Below are 20897 nucleotides of genomic sequence, written 5' to 3'. Positions count from 1 at the left end.
AAATATTTGTAAAACATGTGTCTGGGAAAAGATTTGCACCCAAAATATTCAAAGAACTCCTAAAACTCAACAATTAGAAAACAACTGAATTTTTTAAATGGACAAAAGATTTAAACAAACAACTCACCAAACAAGATATACAGATACCAAATAGGCATGTGAAAAATGCTCAACATCATTGGCCATAAGGGAAATTTAAATTAAAACAATGACCTACCACTACATGCCTAGTACAATGACTAATATATAAATAAATACATAAGTAAGTAAATAAATAACTGTCAATACCATTTGCTGGAGAAAACAACAACAACAACAACAAAAACTCTGTGGCATATCTGGACAATGAAGTAAGATTCCATTATAAGAAGGAATAAGATATCAGCCACACAAAGACATCAATGAACCTTAAATGCATATCCCCAAGTGAAAGAAACCGTCTGAAAGGCTTTATACATATTATTCCATTTATACAATGTTCTGGAAAAGACAAAACTATAGAAATGGTAAATAGATTATTAGGTGAGAGGAGCTTGGGGAATGAGGGAAAGGAGAATTAAAGAGATGAAGTCCAGCATGTTTTTTAGGGTAGTGCATTCAGTATACTGTAATGGTATATACCTGACACTATGCATTTATCAAAACCTATAAAACTTTACAGCACAGAGAATGAACTTTAATATATACAGGCTTTAAAACATTTTATTTAGGAGTTTAGGGGATCCCATAATGGAATTAGACTGTGACAGAAGAATCTAACTGTATTAAAAGTGTATGAAGCAACCTCCGTGAAGGGGATGAGGTGGGTAAAATGGTGTACTAAGTAGCTTTGAAAATGAGAGAAGTTTGTAGAATTAAAGGCAAGAGAAACTGCACTTAAGCACTGTGCTCTAGTTGATATAGGAATTTCCCATTGAGGCATGGGTTAAGAATTTTTAACACCTATATATGTATACTGGGACTAAACAATTGTGTAAGTGGATGGCAGATGGTGGGAGTCAGTTTTCTCATTGTTGGAATGGAAGTTTACATGCAAGCAAAGGGAGAAAGTTAGAAATATCCCTGTGGTAATGGATTAGAGTTGGAGACATCCATATGAACTCATGTGTAGCTTAATATAGATAGAGATGGTTACATGTAGGAATATTTATAGATATGTTTATATGCACAGGTTAGAATATATACATACATTTCCTTCCTCTGTCAGTGGAGAGGGCCTGGAAGCAATGACACCTCAGTGGTAATGAGCACATCTACCACTCACATCTTGGTTTCTAATGCTGATATTCAATAAAAGGAACCAGGGCTCCTTGGAGAACTGTCTGATTCTAACAGTGGGACAGGAAATATACAAGATTAGCCTTGGCTATCTTGTAGGGCCAGAAAATAAGAATGTGCTTAAACATACATACATACACATGCATACACAAACACACACACACACACACATATACATGATAATGGGAGTATTTCAAAGGGACACAGGAGCCAACAAAAGAGCCCCCAAGGGCCAAAGCTGGAATAAATTGAGCAACAAAATAAACAATGTAGTATTTATTTATAATCCACAATATAAAATAAATATCCACCAGTTCATACTAATATAAATTAATGATATGTCTCCCATGCAGAGAAAGTCTACATATTTTATGAAGATAATCCATCCTCAGTGAGGAGGAATTTAACTCCCCACTCCTTAAGTATGGGCAACAGCAAAAATGACTTTCTTCCAAAGAGTGAACTATGTACAGGGGGCAAATATGGAGAAACCTTATAAATACTACCTCAACCAGGGCATAAAGGTTAATACCAACAGTGATAAGTTATGTTAATGGGATCTAGTAAGTATGGCACATAACCTCTGTTATCTTCCTCCCCAAACCCATAATATAATCATGAAGAAAATTTTAGACAAATCTCAATTGAGGGACAGTCTACAAAACACCTCACCAGTATTCCTCAAACCTGTCAAAGTCATTTAAAACAAGGGAAGTCTGAGAAAATGTCACAGCAAGGAGGCACCTAAGGAGACATAACAACTAAATGGAAGATGATATCCTGGACTGGAGAAACACCTATGGGAAGATTTAGAAAGAATGAGCAACTCAGCATCTATTAGCAAACCTCAGGGCTAGATTATGGTCTTGAAGTAATATATCTGTTTTTTAAAAAAAAATTTTTGGAGATATGGCTAATTTTAGGGCTGGAACAGGAAATATGCTAGACGAGCCTAGAACATCTTGTCCTACAAGAAAGCAAGGATGCCATCAAACACGATCTTAGGATCGTATCAAAAGAATGCAGGAGCCACATTATAGAAGTTCCCACTGTCCAAAGATGGAATAATTTGAGCTTCAATGGGGATAATTATTAAAATACTTATCAAAACCCAGCAAATATATTTAGCTTTATGAGTTTGTAATGATTTTTTTAAGTTTGTAGTGTTTAGTGGGTGATAGGGAAGTGGTTGATTATCTGGAAAACTTGTAAAAAAGTGAGAGAAACCAGTGTTTTTTCACCATAAGATCACTAAATAGTAAGTGAGGGGAAATATCATAAAAGTATCCTAGCTAAAACATTTTAAAGAATAAAAGAATTAAAATATCATCATATTCCAACCCATAATGAATTAACGGATCTACAAATTGAGCATCAGAGGATGCTATCAACACAAATAAGAGAGACAACCATACCTCCTGGTGGGGGCGCACACCACCTATGGTCTTGCCAATGGGATCAAACCTAAATTTGGTCAGGCCTTTGAATCCAGCTTCCAATTTTCAGGAATTATAGAGGACAGAGAATGTTGGATAAGTACACACCAGTAAAATCCAGAGAGTGAGAAATGCTATGGGTCAGAGGCATGTGTTTTTCAATAAATCCATTTTAAGGAAGATAAAAGGATAAAGAGAGAAGTTACAGATTTTAAGATTTAAAAGACAAATCAGATTTAATAAAAATGGGTGAGACTAAACTGTAGTGTCTATAAAGAAAGGATAAAACTATAAAGAAATGGAAATGGAAAGTGATTAATGGGGGTTGAGAGAGAGGATTATCATTGGGACAGGGCTCGTGGATGGGGTTTTGTTGTGCCCTGCAAAGTTCTATTTCAGGAATTGATGGTCATTACAAAGGCAGACGCTTTATAAGAACTAACTAAGCTATACTTTTGTGTGGTTTTCTTTATTTATGCTTTGTTTTACCATTTTTAAAAAGTTATTAATGTGAGGGGAGGCCTTCCTACTTTTGCCAAATGTGGGCTAGGAGTCCTCCCACCAACAGCCACTGGTGGTTATTATGTTCCAGACTTATTCCAAACACTAGGAATAAATCTCAAGACAAAAAAAAGATGACAAGAAAAAAATCCCTGCCCTCCTGGACTGTATGATCTGGTGGAATGAGACTAAGACATAAGGAATATATATGTATCTATCCAGGTGTATACACGATATATGTAGCTACTTATATCCTACGAAGGTAGATACATATGTAGATATGTATATGTTATGTATGTAGATATTTATGTGTTATCCAATTAATAAATCAGAAGAAGGGTACCAGAGAATACCAGAAAAGAATGAGTTTCTTGACTACCAAAGAGACAATGAGGACTAGGGTCCTGACAGAAGGCACCTCAGGGTGGCGAGCTGTGAGTGTTGGTGGGACCTTGCAGGATTCAGCCAAACCTGCTGGGCTCCTCTAGTCACTCTTGTCAATGGGAAGGTGGTAGCCAAGAAGGGCCCAGCCGTGTCTGTTGCTTCCTCTGGACTCCTAGAGCTCAAGGTGTTGACATGCCTGGCAAACACTCAACAAACATCAGTGTGACAGTTTGTGCTGGATAGTGATAGGGATATACAGTCAGGGTCTCCACCATCATAAAGCTGACCATCTAGTAGGGCTAAAAGACAATTAGCTGAACAGCTATCATATGGGGTGATGACTATTGTGATAGGAAAGGTGTAAGCTGGGATTCGATGTGTGGGAGTTGGGGTGAGGCAAAAGTAGTCCTTTTGCCTCTAGGGCAGGCTTCCCAGAGGAGATGACAGTGACAGCTCACCTGGCTCCTAAAGGAGCTCACCAGGTCATGGAAAAAGACTGAGAAGGATTAAGGGGAGGAAGGGCTGGAAATAGAGCATTCTGAAGGATAGGAGTTGTGAAGTTCATTAAGGCGTTGTGACTGGTTGGCAGAGGAGTCTTCATTGAAACATTTTAATGAAAGAGATGATGTGATCAGATTAATGTTTAGAAGGCTCATACTGAACGGGGGTGATGGAGAGGTGGGAGTGAGATCTGGATTTGAGATGACCAATTAGGAGGCAATTGCAAAAAAAAAATCTGGCACGAAATAATAAGGACAAGAGAGTGGCGAAAGGGTGGACAGGAGAGGAAGAATTTTTAAGATATTTAGGGCAGAGAGTTGACGGTTCACAGTGACTGACTGGATGTGGGGGATGAGAGAGATGGAGAAGACCAGGATGAGCCCGAGGATCTGGACTTGGCACTGGACAGGAGAAGGGGCCACTGTCCTCCACGAGAAGCGAGCCTCACACTTCCCAGCCAGCCTGGGCTGGATTTCTTTCTAGGTGGTGTGACAGGGGTGGGGGAGGGGAGCAAGCCTTGATGCGCTGGTTCCCGGGGTTCAGGGGGAAGAGACCTGAACCCTCACCCAGCAGCTAGTCATAAGGAGTCTCCAACTCTAGAATTCAAGGTGAAGCCCATAACTGAAATACAGCCCACACCCCAACCTTACCTAGTGAAGAGAAAAATCCTGACAAGGAAGGAAACTGAACTCTGACCAGACAATCCACATGCTGTGGGAATTGGGTAGCCCATTTACCCCAGACACAGCAAAAGCTTTCTTTAATATGTGCTGGTTCCCTCTCCAACTCATTTTGTTTCTGTTTGATGCTTTGCAGCTAAACAGATGGTGGGTGCTTTTCACTCGCATTTCTTCTGTCATGGATTTTTTTTGGCAGATGAGGGAGTTTCTACTCATATGACCACAGCTAATTCTTAGCCTCCAAAGCAAAAATTAATGGACTTCGGCAAAAAAAAAAAAAAAAAAAAAGAGACAGTGCTTACCCAGCTCTTTCCTTTAATTTCCACATGCCCTCAGATATTCCTCTCCAAGAAGGGTAAATGAAGGAAAGACTAGAAAATACTTCTTGGGACTATAGAACAATGTATCTGGTCTGCATGTGATGATGAGAGAGAGACAAAGACACAGAAAGAGAGAGGCGGAGGCAGGAAGGGGGAGAAGAAAAGGGGGAGAGAGGGAGGGAGGGAAAGGGAAAAGAAAGAGAGGTAGTGACCTAGAGAGGGAGGGAAGGAAGGAAGCAAGGGAGGGAGAGAGGGAAAGAGGCAGGCACTGGGTCTTATTATTTTCTGTGCATTATACTACCTATATGTATGTATTTAACCTCTCTGAAACCTCTGTTTCCTCATCTATAAAATGGGAATGATAATGCCCACTTGCCAACACTGCAGTAAAAATTAAGTTAACCAAGCCTATTTCTGGCAAATTCCCTTTTGGAGTCACAGTATTTTCATCTGTTGAAAGGGCTTAGAATATCTTTCTTCAGGGGTGCTGCAAGGATCAAAGACACTATTGCACTCATAGAGTCTGCAGATTCTAAAGCGTTGTCCAGGTGCCATCTTTCAGTATAATCTGAGTTTTTGTTTCCTATTGCACTGCAAGCTGCTATAGGCTGTTCACTCATCCCCACTGATTCCTGCCTTCCCAGCAAATGTCAAATCACAATATCAATACAAACCATTTTAAAGACAGACTGCAGAGAATAATTAGGACTTAATGTCTAGAAATGATTTGGATAGAGCTTTGCAAAACTCGTCATTCTTTTTGAGACTCGATTTCAGAAATGAAAGGTTTCCTTGCCTCTTATGTGCACCAACAATGCAAAAGCAAATTCAGAACCCCTGGATGCCTGAGTGGCTCTATAATTAGATAAAATGTACAATCTGATGTTATAATGTTTACATGTAAAGAAATAAATGAATGCTGAGGAACTGCTGCAGAGATTTCCAGAGAAATGTAATATACAGTGTCAATACTTTTGCTTAAAAAGCTAATCTTCTAATTAATACCCTTGCCGTAGAACTTTAAAGTGCCTTTGGTTTCCTGAATTTCATGATGAATAGAGAAAGAGAACTAAAATTTCTTTAAATTTTTATTATACTACTTTATGACTCTGTTTAATCTCAGAGCCTCCTTTAAAAGGTAGGCTTAAAAAATCCCTGTTTTACAGGTTAAAAAGTAATTCTCAGAGGAATCAATTACCTTGCCCATGACCACACTACTAGTTATGCTTCAGAACTACAGGTTCAAACATATAAGCCTTTGCTCTTGCCACTGGACCACACGGTCTGTCTTTCACCTCCCTTTCCCTTTTACAGCAAACCCAGAAGAAAGCCATTTAAAACTGGGTCAGGGACTCAAGTACCTGAGTTCTGTGTGCAAATCCTCCCACACAGCCCTACAGATACCCTGATGAACTCCCCGCCATGCCAAAGATTACACAAAAGTTCAATCGCTAAATGAGAAAAAAAAAAATCAATTTTACAAATTTCCAAACAATTGCCCATTTAGCCTATGCAAAACTGTGATAAAAGCTGGAATACAGAATGTGGCTAAAGTCAAGAGACCACATGGCCTCCATCCTGAATCTCTTCTCTGCTGGCCCTCATATCCCACCGTGGGCAACACTATGATGTTGCAAAAGACTAAACAAACGCACATCCACCAGTGCCAAAGGTGAATGAGGCAGACCTGAGATGGTGCCATCTGTGGCCAGAGCCAGGGTTAAGCCAACCTGGGCTTTCTTCCTTAAAGGCAGAGATGCCCCAGCCAAAGAGAAGAGATGGCCAGCCCTCCTCCCATAGGGTAGATCAAGGCTCTGGCTTCCCTGTCATCTCAGTGGATCGAAGAGGAGGAGAATATAAGCGTCTGAACTGTGCATAAACACTGACCTTTAACAATGACCCTGCCCTCCAAGGAAAATGAGGTCCACTGAGCACCCCCGATAGTTTCTGGATTAGCCCTTCCTCCTTCCTTGGAGAAATATAGTGAGCAGGCAGGGAGATAGTCTGGGCATGTAGGTGGAAGTCTTCTTCCCTATGAAGGCTGCTGAGGGGAGGAGCAGAGTCTTCTCTTCCCAGAAAAAGCATAAGTCAATGAATACTTATTGAGCACCTTCTGTATACTCAGCCCTATGCCAGGTGTCATGGAAGAATCCAAAGGAAAGCTGAGCCTTGCAGGAAGAACAGGACACGCCATGTTAAGTGCCCATAAGGCAGAAAGTGCACAGCACTGGGGACAGACTGCGCATAGTTCAGCATTGCCCAGACCATGGGGTGCAGAAGGGTGAGGGAGAAAAAAAAGGCAGGAGAGAGAGCCAAGAGCAGACACTCAAGGCCGTGTATGCCATGTGGAGGTCCACAGGCAGTGGTGGCTGTGTAAGAATTTGAGGCGCCAACTCAGCATCTTTCAAACCTGCCTTTCCCTGGTTTGCTTCTGTCTCACACTTTGAAAAGAGACATTTTTATACTCATTGGTTGCCTCATGTGAATGAGCCACATGAGCCTTGCAATTGGCCCCCTCTCTCATGGGACTTCCTGACAAAGCGATCCACCTGCATTCTCTTTCATTTATCTCCCCTGGTGCCCAGAAATAATGATGTGTTGTCAGGGAGTGTTTTTCCAGCCTGTTTGGAGGGAAGTTTCCCATCTGCCTAGAGCCCTCTGGGAACTCACTGATGCACCAACCTTCTGTTCTTATATAGAACTCCTACAGAGATTTCTTGTCAAGGTGATCCATAAAATCAAAACTTTGCTAGTGAAAAACAAAAGGAAACCTCTACCAACAATAGCTGAGGCTGTGGGAGGAGTCACTTTCCAGCCTTAAAGTAGCCTCATCATGCAGAGGAAATTGACATTCTTGGTTACTCTTTCCTTGTGAATTTCTTATCCCCCCTGCTGCCATGATGCCATGCACTCCTGCTCTCCTGCTTATCTAACCACATTTCATAAATTCCCTTTGCTGTCTTCTCTTCTTCCAGCCCATTAGCATCCCCCACAGCTCATCTTGGGTCCTCTTGATTCTTGCTGTACACACTGTCTTTGGTCAAATGCTTCCATTCCTCGATCTTCAATCACCACCTATTCCCTCCAGCCTCAGAGTTCCTCAGTTGTCCCTCACTGCCTGGACATCTAGATACCTGTAACTGAGTGATCTACAAGTACCAAACATGCATTGTGTCCAAAATCAACTTTATCAACCTATCTCCTGTACAGACTAGCTTCTTTTCCTGCACTTACCCAGTTACAATAAAAAACATTAATGTCATCATTAATGACTTCCCTCTCTCAAATACCTTCTACACATACATACAAAACACATATTAATATACCTCCACATCTTTCCCTGCACCCCCCAATTATCATACTGTTCCCCTGTGTTCCTCCCTCATTAACTCATGCCTTAACTATTTAACTCTTCTAAACACGTTTCCTCTTCACTTCATCCTCCACCTCCCACCACATTTGTCTTTCAAACACACAGATCTGATTACTTCCTTCTGCACATTGCCTGCAGGTCAAAGCTCCTGAGCACAGCCACACTGCCTGGGTTACTGGGAAACTCTGAAGACACTGGTCACTCCCATTCTTCTGATGTTTTGCTCATGCTCCCCACTCTTTCCTATCTGCAAGCCTTCTCTTTAATCTTCACGGCCTAACCCAAAGTCACCTCTTTTATGAAGCCTCCCTTGATTCCCTTTCCTATTTTTCAATTGATGTTTGTTTATAACTCTTTATAGATCCTAGGATATTATATAATAGTTCATTATTTGCATGTTTATATTCCTCTCCTCAATTATAATCACCTAGATGAGGAAGATGTGTCTTTGGCCCCAATACCCTGAGGCCTGCCACTTTATACCTGGGAAGAAGACTTGTTGAATAAATAAATACTATGATGAAACCATAAAAGCAAATAAGATTAATGCAAACATGGGAGATCTATTGCTCACCAAAGTGATTAGAATATCAGAATGGTATAACAGAGTGGACTTTAAATTCTGGCTCTAACACTGACCAACTGTGTGATGCCTGGGAGGTTTCTTCCCTCTGAGCCTTGAATCTTCATCTGGAAAAAAAGAGATAAAAAGACCTCTTTAGTTCCTTCTAAGGAACAGAAATTAGATATTATATATAAAATGCTCAGCATAGTGGCTAACACATAATCAGATCTCAATACATTATTTATACTAGTGTTATTAATAATACATAAGAAGTTTAAGGAGGAGGATAGTAAGAGATGGTGTTAGGAAAAGAAGGTGAGTTCAACTTTATTTGCTGAACACACATTTATTTAGTACTGGCCAATGGAAGATATTAATGCCAGATGAATAAACCTCAATTTATAGAAAAAGGAGCAGATATAAAATCTCCCACCACTTCTATCAAGGTACCCTTTAACACCTGCATCAGTTTGCTGCCTGAAATAGAGATGGAAAAATTAGAGCTGCCAGTGTGGGACATGAATGGCTACACAGAGTTGAGAACAAAGAATTAATTCCAAAGGAGAAGCAGATTGCATGGTGATAAATAGGTTGATAGGAGAGAGAGGAGTTAAAGATGCCTCCAGAGATGGAGTTTTAGATCACAGACTGACTAAGCATCCTGACACTGAGCACAGGTGTCCAACTGACACAGGCTACCATGGGACAGAGTTTTGACGAGAGTTTGAAACTCAAGATGTAAACTCGAGAGTGATGCTGATGCCTTGGACAAGGATGAGTTCTCCTTACCCATGTCTCAAATAACTTATGGTATAGTCCATGAAAACCACAAAACCAGGAACCAACCTGAGCAACTTAAAACCAATGCCAGTTCTTGGTATCAGGATAGATGGAGGGGGAAAGTTTCATAAAACCCACCTTGAAGGGGAAAGCATATATGGGTTCATCCCACAGCCAGAGCATTGATATCAAACTAGAGTGGTGTGTTGCCATGACAGCAGCTGCCTAGTAACAAAAATTAATAATAAAAGAAGAGGGAAAAAATGGGCAGGAGCAATAAATCAAGCCAAATATTCTGTTTTTTGCAAAATTTCTCAATAGAGAGAGTGCTCTAGGGATGCATGTAATTTTTAAAAATCTCTCCTGCTAATAACCTTTTTCTTGGACAAACAGAACTTTCAAAGAAGTATCCGATGCAAGGGATGGGAAAGGAAGACCAGGAATAGAATTTCAGTGTTGCTCAGACAATTGATGCCAATGATCCAACATTCTGTGTTTCCCTGCAGAGTGATGCCAGTGACCATCCAGTTCTCCATTCTGATTATGCTGCACTCAGCTCTGGTCCTCATCACCACAGCAGAGGATTATAAGTGTTTGCCCCTCATCCTCCGGAAAACTTGCTGTTGGATTAATGAGACCTATTTGGCCCGGAACGTCATCATCTTTGCATCCATCTTGATTAATTTCCTGGGTGCCATCTTAAATATCGTAAGCATCCCACATCCACCAACCCTCTGGTGTCTAGTGTGCAGTTGAGCATGAAGTTTATGGAGCCTGCAGCTTCCTGCATTACCCTTCCTTGGTACCAGTTACCTTTATGTGCCTGGTCCAGCCCCAAGCTTAGGGACAGATAACAAAGATGTGGCTACTGCCAAAACTGTGCATTTTACTGTTGGAAAATTGTCTATTTCCCAGTGGGATAGGTTATTTTCTCCAAAGGAGTTCCAAAAGCCCTTCAATTTCCATATTGTCAGTGGCCAATTACATCGTAAATAAGAGTTACCATGTATTAAGTACCAGTACCTACCTGCTATGTGCCACGCACTAAAGGAGGACCTTTACATATTTTTCATATTTAATCCTCACATAAACCCCGTGAGGTAAGTTTCATTATCCCCACTTTATGGCTGAGGAAACTGAGGCTCAGAGACATGAAATAACTTGCTAAAAAGGTCTGTCTGACTCCATGACCCACGCCCCTCTAATATGCTAAATTGTATCTCTGGGAGTGGGAGTGGGGTGGGGGAAATGGAAATGAAATAGCTGCCATTTATTGAGCACCTACTATGTGCTACAGGTAGGTATTATTGTCCCCATTTAATGGATGAGGAAACTGCATTTTAGGAAAGCTGAGTATCTCGCCTATACTTTCTAAAAGTTTGTATTTCACATGACACATAGAATTCAGATGACTTTCCAACTGCCATGATATTTATCACTGTTTAATTTGCTGATCCACATTGTCATGGTTTCATTTTCTCTCAAGAATTGTACCATGGTACCTATAGGTATTTTCTGTGCTTTTATAAGTAGTCTGTGTTGTCCATGACTCAGGCAGCCAGATTTTTTAGGTGATTTTTGTTTGGTTCCAGGTCTTAAACTTGGCTTGTTGAGAGAGGCTAGTTGAGGCATTGTCGTGTGGTTGAATCCATCACTGTGCCCTTTGGGCCTGAGGGAGGGTCCCCAAGTGTGCACGGACCCAAGCTATAGACTCCCACAATTGTTGGCCTGTGACTTGGAGGCCTAGACTGCCTGAAATCACTGTCTAATTTGGCCCAGTAATTACCTTACTTAAGTTCTGTGGTTGTCCTTCTAGTGAAGGCTCTGTGGATAAAGGAAAAGGGAAAAGGAAAATTATCATCTAACTGAGTTCATCATCTAATCAATATCTTATAGATTATGATAACTGAAATGGAAGTACATGGGATCAATTGATCACAGGCTGCAGAGAAGCATCCAGGACCTTAAATTAAGTCTTAATAACAAATTAGATATTTCTGGGGTGCAGAATTTGTAAGTAAGCCCAATGACTGTAGGTCAGGGTTACCTCTGAGGCCAACCGTGCCTCAGTGGGTAGTGTGGTAGGAAGATCAGAGGCTTTGGAGTCAGATAGACCTGTGTTCAAATCTCAGATCCACCAGTCACCAGCTCAGTGACACTGGACAAGTTACTTTACTTCTCAGAGTTTCATATTTTTCAATTGTAAAATGGGGATTAAAAATAGCAGCTACATCACAAGGTGGTTGTGAGGCTTTTTTGTACAAAGTGTCTGGCACAGAGGAGGCATTTGGCCAATGGTAGTTATTCTTTTCCTAGTACCACAAAATCTCCTGCAGCAACTTCTGTCCTAGGAAATGCCCATCACCCCAATGCTAAGAGTCTTTCTGGAAAATGTACCCCTTCAGATTCTTCAAGTCCTCGCAGCTGTTGATCTGGAGACAGGCTACGAGTTTACCCCAGACCTCTTCTCCTGCCATCTGGCTTTCTCTTCTGAGCTCCACAAGCACACTCCAGTGACCTTAAATGATGGGGCCAACAGAGCAGTCTAAACTTAGTTTCATGACTGGCTTACAAAAGCTCTTTCTGAGCAAGCACTTGTTTTTTAAATAAAAGAAATCAAAGCTGGCACTTTGGTACTTCCATTCTGACTTCAAGTCCCCTCTAGGGTTCAGTCTACCCAGGCTCGTGCTGAAGCCCAGCCACTGATAGCACACTGCTCCATTTCCAGCACTCACACTGACTTTGTTGTTCCTGTTTTTGTTTTTGTTGTTCTTTTTTTTTTTTAATCCGCAGCTGTGGTGTGATTTTGACAAGTCGATACCCTTGAAGAACCTGACTTTCAATTCCTCAGCTGTGTTTACAGATATCTGCTCCTACCCAGAGGTATTTATTTATGAGCTCCCCTTGGTGAGAGTTGGACATAGATATATCTCTACCAGCTCCAAATAAACAAGACTGGCTGAAGGGCCGTAGAAAGTACTCAAGAGGCCTGTTTTCCTTCTTCTGCCTCTTCTTCTTTCCTTTCTTCTTCTTTCCCTTTTCTGCCTTTCCTTCTCCCCTTATATTTTCTGTTTCCCAGTCCTCTTTCCTGTCCCCTCCTCTGCCTCTTTTTCATCTTTACCCCTTCCTTATTTCTTTCTCCTTCTTTCTCCTCCCTTTCTTCCTTTCCACCTTTTCTTCTATCCATTTTCCATTTGCCCTTATCTCTTTCTTCTCTATGCATTTCTCCTAGCTTATTTGTAAAATCCTGTAGCAGAATGCACTGTAATCTCCATTAGCAGGCAGAGTTCTTTCTCAAACAGTATTTACTGCATTAAGGAAAGAGGGATGGAGGGAGGGAATTAAGGAAGGAAGGAAGGAAGGAAGGAAGGAAGGCAGGCAGGCAGGAGAAGGAAGGAAAGAAGGAAGGAGAAGGAAGGAAAGGGAAGGAAGAAAGGAGAAGGAAGGAAGGAAGGGGAAGAAAGGAAGGAAGAGGAAGGAAGGAGAAAAAAGGAAGGGGAAGGAAGGGGAAGGAAGGATGGAAGGAAAGGGAAGGAAGGATGGAAGGAAAGAAGGGGAAGGAAGGAAAGAAGGAAGGAGGGAAGGAAGGAAGGAAGAGAAAGGAAGGAGAAGAAAGGAAGGGGAAGGAAGGGGAAGGAAGGATGGAAGGAAGGGGAAAGAAGGATGGAAGGAAAGAAGGGGAAGGAAGGAAAGAAGGAAGGAGGGAAGGAAGGAGAAGGAAGGAAGGAAGGATGGAAAAGGAAGGAAGGGAGGGAGGAAGGGTGGGAGGGAGGGAGGGGAAGAAGGGGAAGGAAGGAAGGAAGGAAGGGAGGGAGGGAAGAAAGGAGGGAGGAAAGAAGGGAGGGAGGCAAGAAGGAAGAGAGGGAGGAATGAATTACAAAGGCAGAAAATTAGAACTAAACTTAACTGGTAAAAAGAGTGCCAGAAGCACCATGTGTTCTGTAGGCCTCCCAACAAGCCACCTATGATCATAATATGTGTGTCTTACTCTGTGTTCACCACAGAGCCAGTGGTCTGTTTCTGGGCCTTGGGGTCAGCCTATGGGGTCTGTTATTCACAACCCAGAACTTTACATATTAGGGTAGACATTCTGGGTCATAAAGTAGAACAGCTAAGATGTCCCAGCAGACCCCAGCCAACCCCATACCTAGGACTCTGGATAGACTTTCGTTCTCTAAGAGGCTGCCACACTCAGAAGGCCCTCCAACATATGAATGGAGAAAAGGCCCCCTGTAGTCTCTTCTAGGCCTAAGAATTGGTCCCAGAAACATTCCAACAAGGAGACCAAGCCTCCTCTCCCTCCATCCATTTGCATAGAGCACCTGCTTGATATGCATAACATCATCAAATCCTTCAGATGTCTGGGGTAGAGGCTATTACTGTCTCCGTGTTATAGATAATAAAACTGGAGCTCAGAAAGCAGCTTGCTTAGTGCTGGTTAGGGCCACACCTGCCTGATCTTATTTCTTCCTCACTTCTTTCCTTCCCTTCTTCTTTCTATCCTTCCTTCCTTCTCTTTTTAATTCAATTATCAAGGCTTGATACTATAATTTGAACCATATCTACCTCATTCTTTATCTTGCCTAGTCCCTAGAGGAGACAGTAGACTCTACTAACGGATGTGCAGGACAGGATGGGACTAGGTCCCATTTAGGGGCTGCATGGGGCAGACCATGTGCCCTGGGACTTCCTTCCACCTAGGAATGAGTGGAGCCCCAGCTTAGTGTACTCTGTGGGACAATGGCTCCCTGAGAAATTCTTGATTTGAGGGGCTTAGGGAATGTCTCAACTTTTGGAGAGAGTAAGTGGCCCAGAATTGGACAGTCAGAGCTAGGCAAAAGCTGGTTTTCATTTCCAATCAAGCTCCCTCACTTGCTGGAAGTGGAACCTTGAATCAGTTCTTACCCTCTCTGAACCTGTTTCCTCATCTGTGAAATGAGAAAATTAATACCTTCTTTACATGGCTACTGTGGAGTTAAACAATATGTTCTCATGGTGTCTGCCTAGATGGGTTAGCAAATATTTAGCTCCTCACATGGCATCTGACATGAAGCAGCTATTTATCTGTGCCCACACATCACTTTGAATTAATATGGTATACCCTTGACCCAACACCTGAACCCCCAAACACAAGACCACAGCACTCAGAGATTAGCCAAATCCTAAGAAAGTGGTGGGTAAGATTTTTGATCACACAGTTTTGTTTCAGTGCCTCAGTTTCCTTATCTGTAAAATGGGGATAAAAGTAGGGCCTTCCTTATTGGTTGATTACAAGAATTAAGTGAATTAATCCATATAAAGTGTTTAGAAGCCACACCTGGCACAAAGTGTCTGCTCATTAAATGTCTGCTATGATTTATTTATTATTTTCAACAAAAGGGCTTTGAGCATGTAATGCCAGTGTATGTTATCAACAAACAAACACCTGTACATACCCGAACCACTGTGCGTAATATACCAGTGTATGTTATGAAACAACTCAACAACAGAAATGTTTAAAAGTGAGATAAAATGAATATGGATTGATGTTATCATTTTCTCCGCAATGAAAGGATCATCTTGTTCAGGAGGTCAGCAAACTACAGCCACAGGCCAAATTCACCACCTGCAACAACCACCTGATCTGACCCACCATTTGCCATTCTGATACATGTATGTATGTGTGTGTGCATATATGTGTGCATGTGTATGTGCGCACACATGCTTCACTGACTAAGCATTGCCAAACTAAAATGGATTAGGTATTCAGACCTTCTGAAAGACTTAATCCAACTCCCCAGCACTCACGTACTCACAAGTATGTGTCCCCAAGCAAATCGCTTCATCTTTGTGAGCCTCAGTTTCTTCAAATGTATACCTGACATTTCTGCCTCACCCTATGAGAAATAATATCCAGTCCAAAAACATATTATCAAACTGGATGATGTAATACAAAAAATGAGGCTTTTACAATGTATGATATAAAGTATAATTTAGTTCGAAATTCGAAGCTTGTCAGATGCTAAAAACGAGTGAAGATGCCGGGAATGAAAGTGAAGAAAGCTATATTCCAGTCATGGTTGGAGAGTAGTCGAGGAGAAAGAAAGGCACAGGATTGTGAAATGAATGCAAATCACATGCACAAACCCAGAGTGTCATTATCTCAAACACCTGGATGTGGTTCTCAGGAGATGTGGTGAGAAGACCCTCACTTTAGAATTACGCCCCTTTATTATATGCTCTGGCACATCTGAATAAACAGTTCACTGTATCTGCAAGAGCAGTCAGAGCTTGCTATGGTTTTAAAGGGTCCTGAAGAGCCTATTTTTCCATAGAGATGTGATCATCTGTGTCTTGGCATGCTGGCATTTCCTTCCCTTTCTTCTCCATTTATTCAGGTCCTACCCAGCCTTCAAGCCTCCCTTTTTCCATAATGTGGTTTGGCAGGCCCAACTCCTTCAGGTCACTCTCCTTCCTGCCATCTCATATACCCTTACGGTGTCATCTTAGCATTCACACTCCATCCTTCCTACAGTTGATTTATTTAGCTGGGATATCCTTTCCATCCTGTCAAATTTATTGACATAAGGAGTGAAGATAATATTGTATAACTATTCAAGATTGACTAAAGGGCCCAGCACAAGACAGGGCCCACAATCTGTGTTTTAAAATATTTAAAGAGAAAGGAAGCATTCTTCCAATAGACTAACAGGAACAAGATTTACCTTCCCATCTGAAACAACTAAAAACAAACAACATGTATGAAACAATAGTTTTCAAGGCACTAGGCATCAGTCAGTAAAGGACGATAATCCTGAAAGACAGGAAGCAAGTGATTGCCTGAGCTTTATTATTGCTTTAAGAGAATTTTTAGACTGTGGCTGAGGAAGAGGAAACCAAGATGGACTCCCTGATTTGAGAATACTAAGCTGAGAGTCCTGGGAGACCAAGGTGGCTACAGTCTGCAGAACACACTACTCTAGAGAGTTGCATAGATAGAAAAACCTAGAGATCTGAAAAGGGTTCAATCAGTGCACGCATGTGAGGAAACTGACATGGGAAAAGAACCATCTGGAAGGATCAGTACCTGGAACTCACACAGAGTTGAGAATAATTTTTGTTCCCACCAGTCAGACTGAGAAAGATTCATGGGGTACTAGGTTAGAACATTCAGAAAAGTCTTGCTTCAGTAGAGTAAAATAATTGTTTCTACATCATATGCTGCTCTGATTCTTCCTTTAAAATCTTAAAAGTTAGATCCAAAGAGATCAAACCTTTTAAAATAATTTAATATGTGTCCTAGAATAAATTTCAAGAATATGTATAGGAATACAAAAATATCTAGGATTTAACAAGGTAAATACACAATGTCTGGCACCCACTCAAAGATTACCAGCATCAAAAGGAGGAGGAAAATATGACTGATAACGAGGGAAGAAAATCAACCAAAGAAGACCAACTCAGATTTGACTGTTTATATTTGAATTAGCTTTTTTTTTTTTTTTTTGAGAGAGAGTCTCACTCTGTTGCTCAGGCTGGAATGCAGTGGTGCAATCTTGGCTCACTACAACCTCCACTTCCCAGGTTCAAGCGATTCTTGTGCCTCAGCCTCCCAAGTAGCTGAGACTGCAGACATGCACAAACACACTGAGCTAAGTTTATTATTATTATTGTTTTCAGTAGAGATGGGGTTTTGCCATGTTGGCCAGTCTGGTCTCAAACTCCTGGCCACAAGTGACCCACCTGCCTGGGCCTCCCAAAGTGTTGGGATTATAGGCATGAGCCACTGCACCCAGCCAGGCAGATAATTATTATAACTATATTCATGATAGACAAATATTAGATAGTGCAGAAGAAAAAAAGTAAAACTGATAACATAGCAATATAAAGTATCCGAAATGAAACACAAAAATTAAAAAAATAAAAATAAAAGCAGTACTGCGGACAACTTCAAGCAGCATACTATATGTATAATTGGAGTCCTAGCTCCTAACCTAAAAGAAAGACTAAGAGAAAGATGAGGAGATTGAAAAGCTATTTAAAGAAATAGTGGCATGAATTTTTCCACATTTGATGAAAACCATACATCCACAGGTCCAAAACCTCAATATAAACACACACACAGGCACACAAAGGCACATCATAATCAAATTACTCAAGCCATAATAAAGACAAAATCATAAAATGTGTGAGGGGAACATATTGCATAGTAAAAGACAATGATATGAATAGCAGAAGATTTTTCAAAAATACAACGATGAAAAACCAGCATCTTGAATGAACCAAAGGACCATTAGGAGTGTACTAGAGCACCAACCACATACAAAATTTTCTTTTCCCCTAATTAACACAACCCAGTGAACACCCTGGAGAGTCAGACCAGCCATCTTCCCAGCACCCTGTGTTGGTCCCCAGGTTTATGATACCCTCCTTGCTCGACTTTCTGGAGAGTCTAGGCTGGTCTCAGAAGAAGCAGAGCAGATTCTGTCATTTGCCTGGACACACTTCACTGTGTTGCTTATGCCAAGAGCTACAATTGCTAAGAATCAGATTTTGTGTAAAGCAATAAGTCCGGATGATTTCTTTAAACTATAGTGACTTTTGAAAATTGTCTGCTTGATTTCTTTTCTTCTTGTCCCATGAGTTCATGATGTTATGGGATTTTGGCAGCAACCAGATAGCTCCAGGGAGTCCAGTTTGTCTGACTTATGTGGGTAGATGCTCAATTCCCTCGTCAGTTATCATTGTGTAAAATAATTCTTCTTCCTCCTCTTTTAAGAGTAAATTGTGCATATATTGCTGAGGCAATTTATGGTGCACTGACAATGTCCTTCTAGCCTGGCACAGTTTTTGGTGCGTAGTGGGTTCTCATTCAACAATTGTGGGAAAATGCATGATTTAGTTTGTAAACTGTTTGTTTCATGGAAACAGGTTCAGTTGTTGCTGCCCTTAACACCTTGGCATATCATGAGATTCCAATTTTTTCAGTACAGACATTGAAGAAATTGATTTCCCAAGCCAGAATATCTATCTGAGAGAAGAAAACCTTGTATATTCAGAAGAAGAAAAGTGTTATATATACTTCCTCTCTTCTGTAAAGTGGACCCAAGAATAATACCTGTCCTTGGGTCATTTAAGGAATTAAATGAGATGAAACACATAAAGTCATTCAAAGTCATTCACAGAATACATGCCCAATAAATATTTAGGTTTAATTATTACATCTACTTTCCACCAACTTAATCACTGATTTACAGACATCCCTAACCCAGCTGGTCCCTCCACCAATCTTACCTGGAGTTCATCTAATGTAAGATGAATCTGGTCTCTTTCACACCTCCACATCTGTAGCGTTTTTTTGTCTTCTCCTGTCTACATTTTATTTTACCTATTGAAATGCCTTTGACTTCTTTTTCCTAACCAATTTTTTTAATGGTAAAAACTGAGGTGTCATTATATCCTTTCCCAAGGCAAAGGTGATGCATTTACAATGCATAGCTTGTCTGCTTCCTGTATCAGAGATTGCTGGGAACTTTGCGCACTACCTAACATTTCTCATACAAATCTTGGCATTATTATTTTTTATCATTAAAAGGTCTAGGAAAAAAAACAGAGAACCCCATTACTATATGGGAGGCAGAGTTCTCTGGAGTACAGGGATTTACCCTGAAACACTGTATTCAACCTAGTGTTTCATTTCATATTGCACATTAAAATAAAACTAAAGGACATTACAAAAGTAAATAATCCACTCAAAAGCCATGTCATGTCTGTGTAGACATAGTTTGCATTCTTGTAATCATAGTATATATACAATTTGACACCCTGCTTTCCAGTTTAAAATTATTTTGAACACTCTTTGTTGTCATTTAAACGCTCCTCTGAAAACTCTTGTATATAGAGCTATTTATTCTTCGGGCACATGTTTCTTCACTACTGTCTTCTAGTTCTCCTCCTCACATCCCCAACAATGCCTAATCAATAGTCTTATTTCTCTTCTTCCACAGTCCTTCAAACATGGTAGGCTCTCAATGTTAGTCTCTGTATCTTCTGTCTTTACTTGTATTCTGCTTGAGTGGTTTCTTCCACACCTGTAAGTTCAGCTGAATGATGCTAAATGTGTGTCTCCAGACCCCATCTGCCTTCTGAACCTCAGCCTCATTTATGTCATTGCTCACTGAACATCCTTCCTGAACCACCCCTTCTATACCTAAAGCTTTATAGGCCTAAAAAAGAACTCACTGCCTTTTCCTCATACTTTACCTTAAGTTTTTTCTTACTTAATAGATTAATACAAAGTGGAAATCTTAGTGCTACCTCTGACTCCTCTCTCTTACCTCCCCATAAAACTAGACAATGTTGTCCAACTTTTATATCTTGCTAAGTTTATTGGGTAGATCTGCCAAGATCTTGTCTTTAAGTCCTCAGCTTTTCTCCATTAATCCTGATACATCGTATATTCTGCCCTACCACAATTTATTTCTTAGGCACTGACCTAATGAATCCACCACAAGCAAGAAACTCAGCCGTGGTTCCTTATGGACTGCAGAATAAAGTACAGATTTCCATACAAGAGGATTTTTTACAGTGTGGTTTTGCCCCTTAACTCTGTCCTACTATACCTATAAGCCCCTTATACCCAGGATCCATTTAGGGGACACTTGAGGAGCTGTGGGCCTTCTAAGTTCCTAGAGTAATATAACACAAAAATTGCTTGTTTTTTGACAGAAACTAAGTAATTGCATTGAGCCCAGTTTCTTCCCAAGTTACAGGACACATGCAATTTATGAGTCCAGACCCAGCAAAAGAGAAATGTTTTCACAAAGCTTTCACAAAGCCATAATTCTTCTGTAGCCTCCTGTTGTTCTCCCATTTGCTGGTCCCACCCCCACTATTCACTCAAGGTATAAAAAGCACAGAGATTCCTCTGACGTTGTCCGGGAGTCTCATTCTGTTTGATGTCCCATGGTTTATATCACCTCCAAAAGGTTCACCTTTATACTTTAAAGTAAAAAGTTACCTAAACCATGCAAGGCAGTGGGTGATTCCTTTCGATGGAATGGGGGATAGAGGTAAAGAAGGCAAGAGCATGCTGCCACA

The 20897-nt window shown here is 40.9% G+C and overlaps 1 protein-coding gene and 1 long non-coding RNA gene across 3 annotated transcripts in view; one reads left to right on the top strand and one right to left on the bottom strand.

Moving 5' to 3' along the window:
• Window positions 1-10017, bottom strand: part of LOC129047549 (uncharacterized) — a 59106-nt gene extending 49089 nt beyond the window's left edge. The window contains exons 1-2 of the long non-coding RNA XR_008509306.2: window positions 9957-10017; window positions 9048-9163 (exon numbers count right to left, since the gene is read on the bottom strand). This is a non-coding gene — a long non-coding RNA (uncharacterized LOC129047549). The remainder of the gene's footprint in view (window positions 1-9047; window positions 9164-9956) is intronic.
• The window catches only part of ADCY8 (adenylate cyclase 8), a 263423-nt gene that overhangs the window by 187705 nt on the left and 54821 nt on the right, over window positions 1-20897 (top strand). The window contains exons 10-11 of one of the 2 annotated variants that reach the window (XM_024251209.3): window positions 10325-10526; window positions 12612-12701. In XM_024251209.3, the coding sequence (XP_024106977.3) occupies window positions 10325-10526; window positions 12612-12701 (292 nt within the window). The remainder of the gene's footprint in view (window positions 1-10324; window positions 10527-12611; window positions 12702-20897) is intronic. The other variant, XM_054518826.2, reaches the window with a different exon arrangement.

This window comes from Pongo abelii, chromosome 7 (assembly GCF_028885655.2).
Source record: "Pongo abelii isolate AG06213 chromosome 7, NHGRI_mPonAbe1-v2.0_pri, whole genome shotgun sequence".
NCBI classification, from domain to species: Eukaryota; Metazoa; Chordata; class Mammalia; order Primates; family Hominidae; genus Pongo; species Pongo abelii.
Note: the sequence above shows the minus strand (reverse complement) of the source record. Positions and strands in the feature narration are given on the sequence as shown.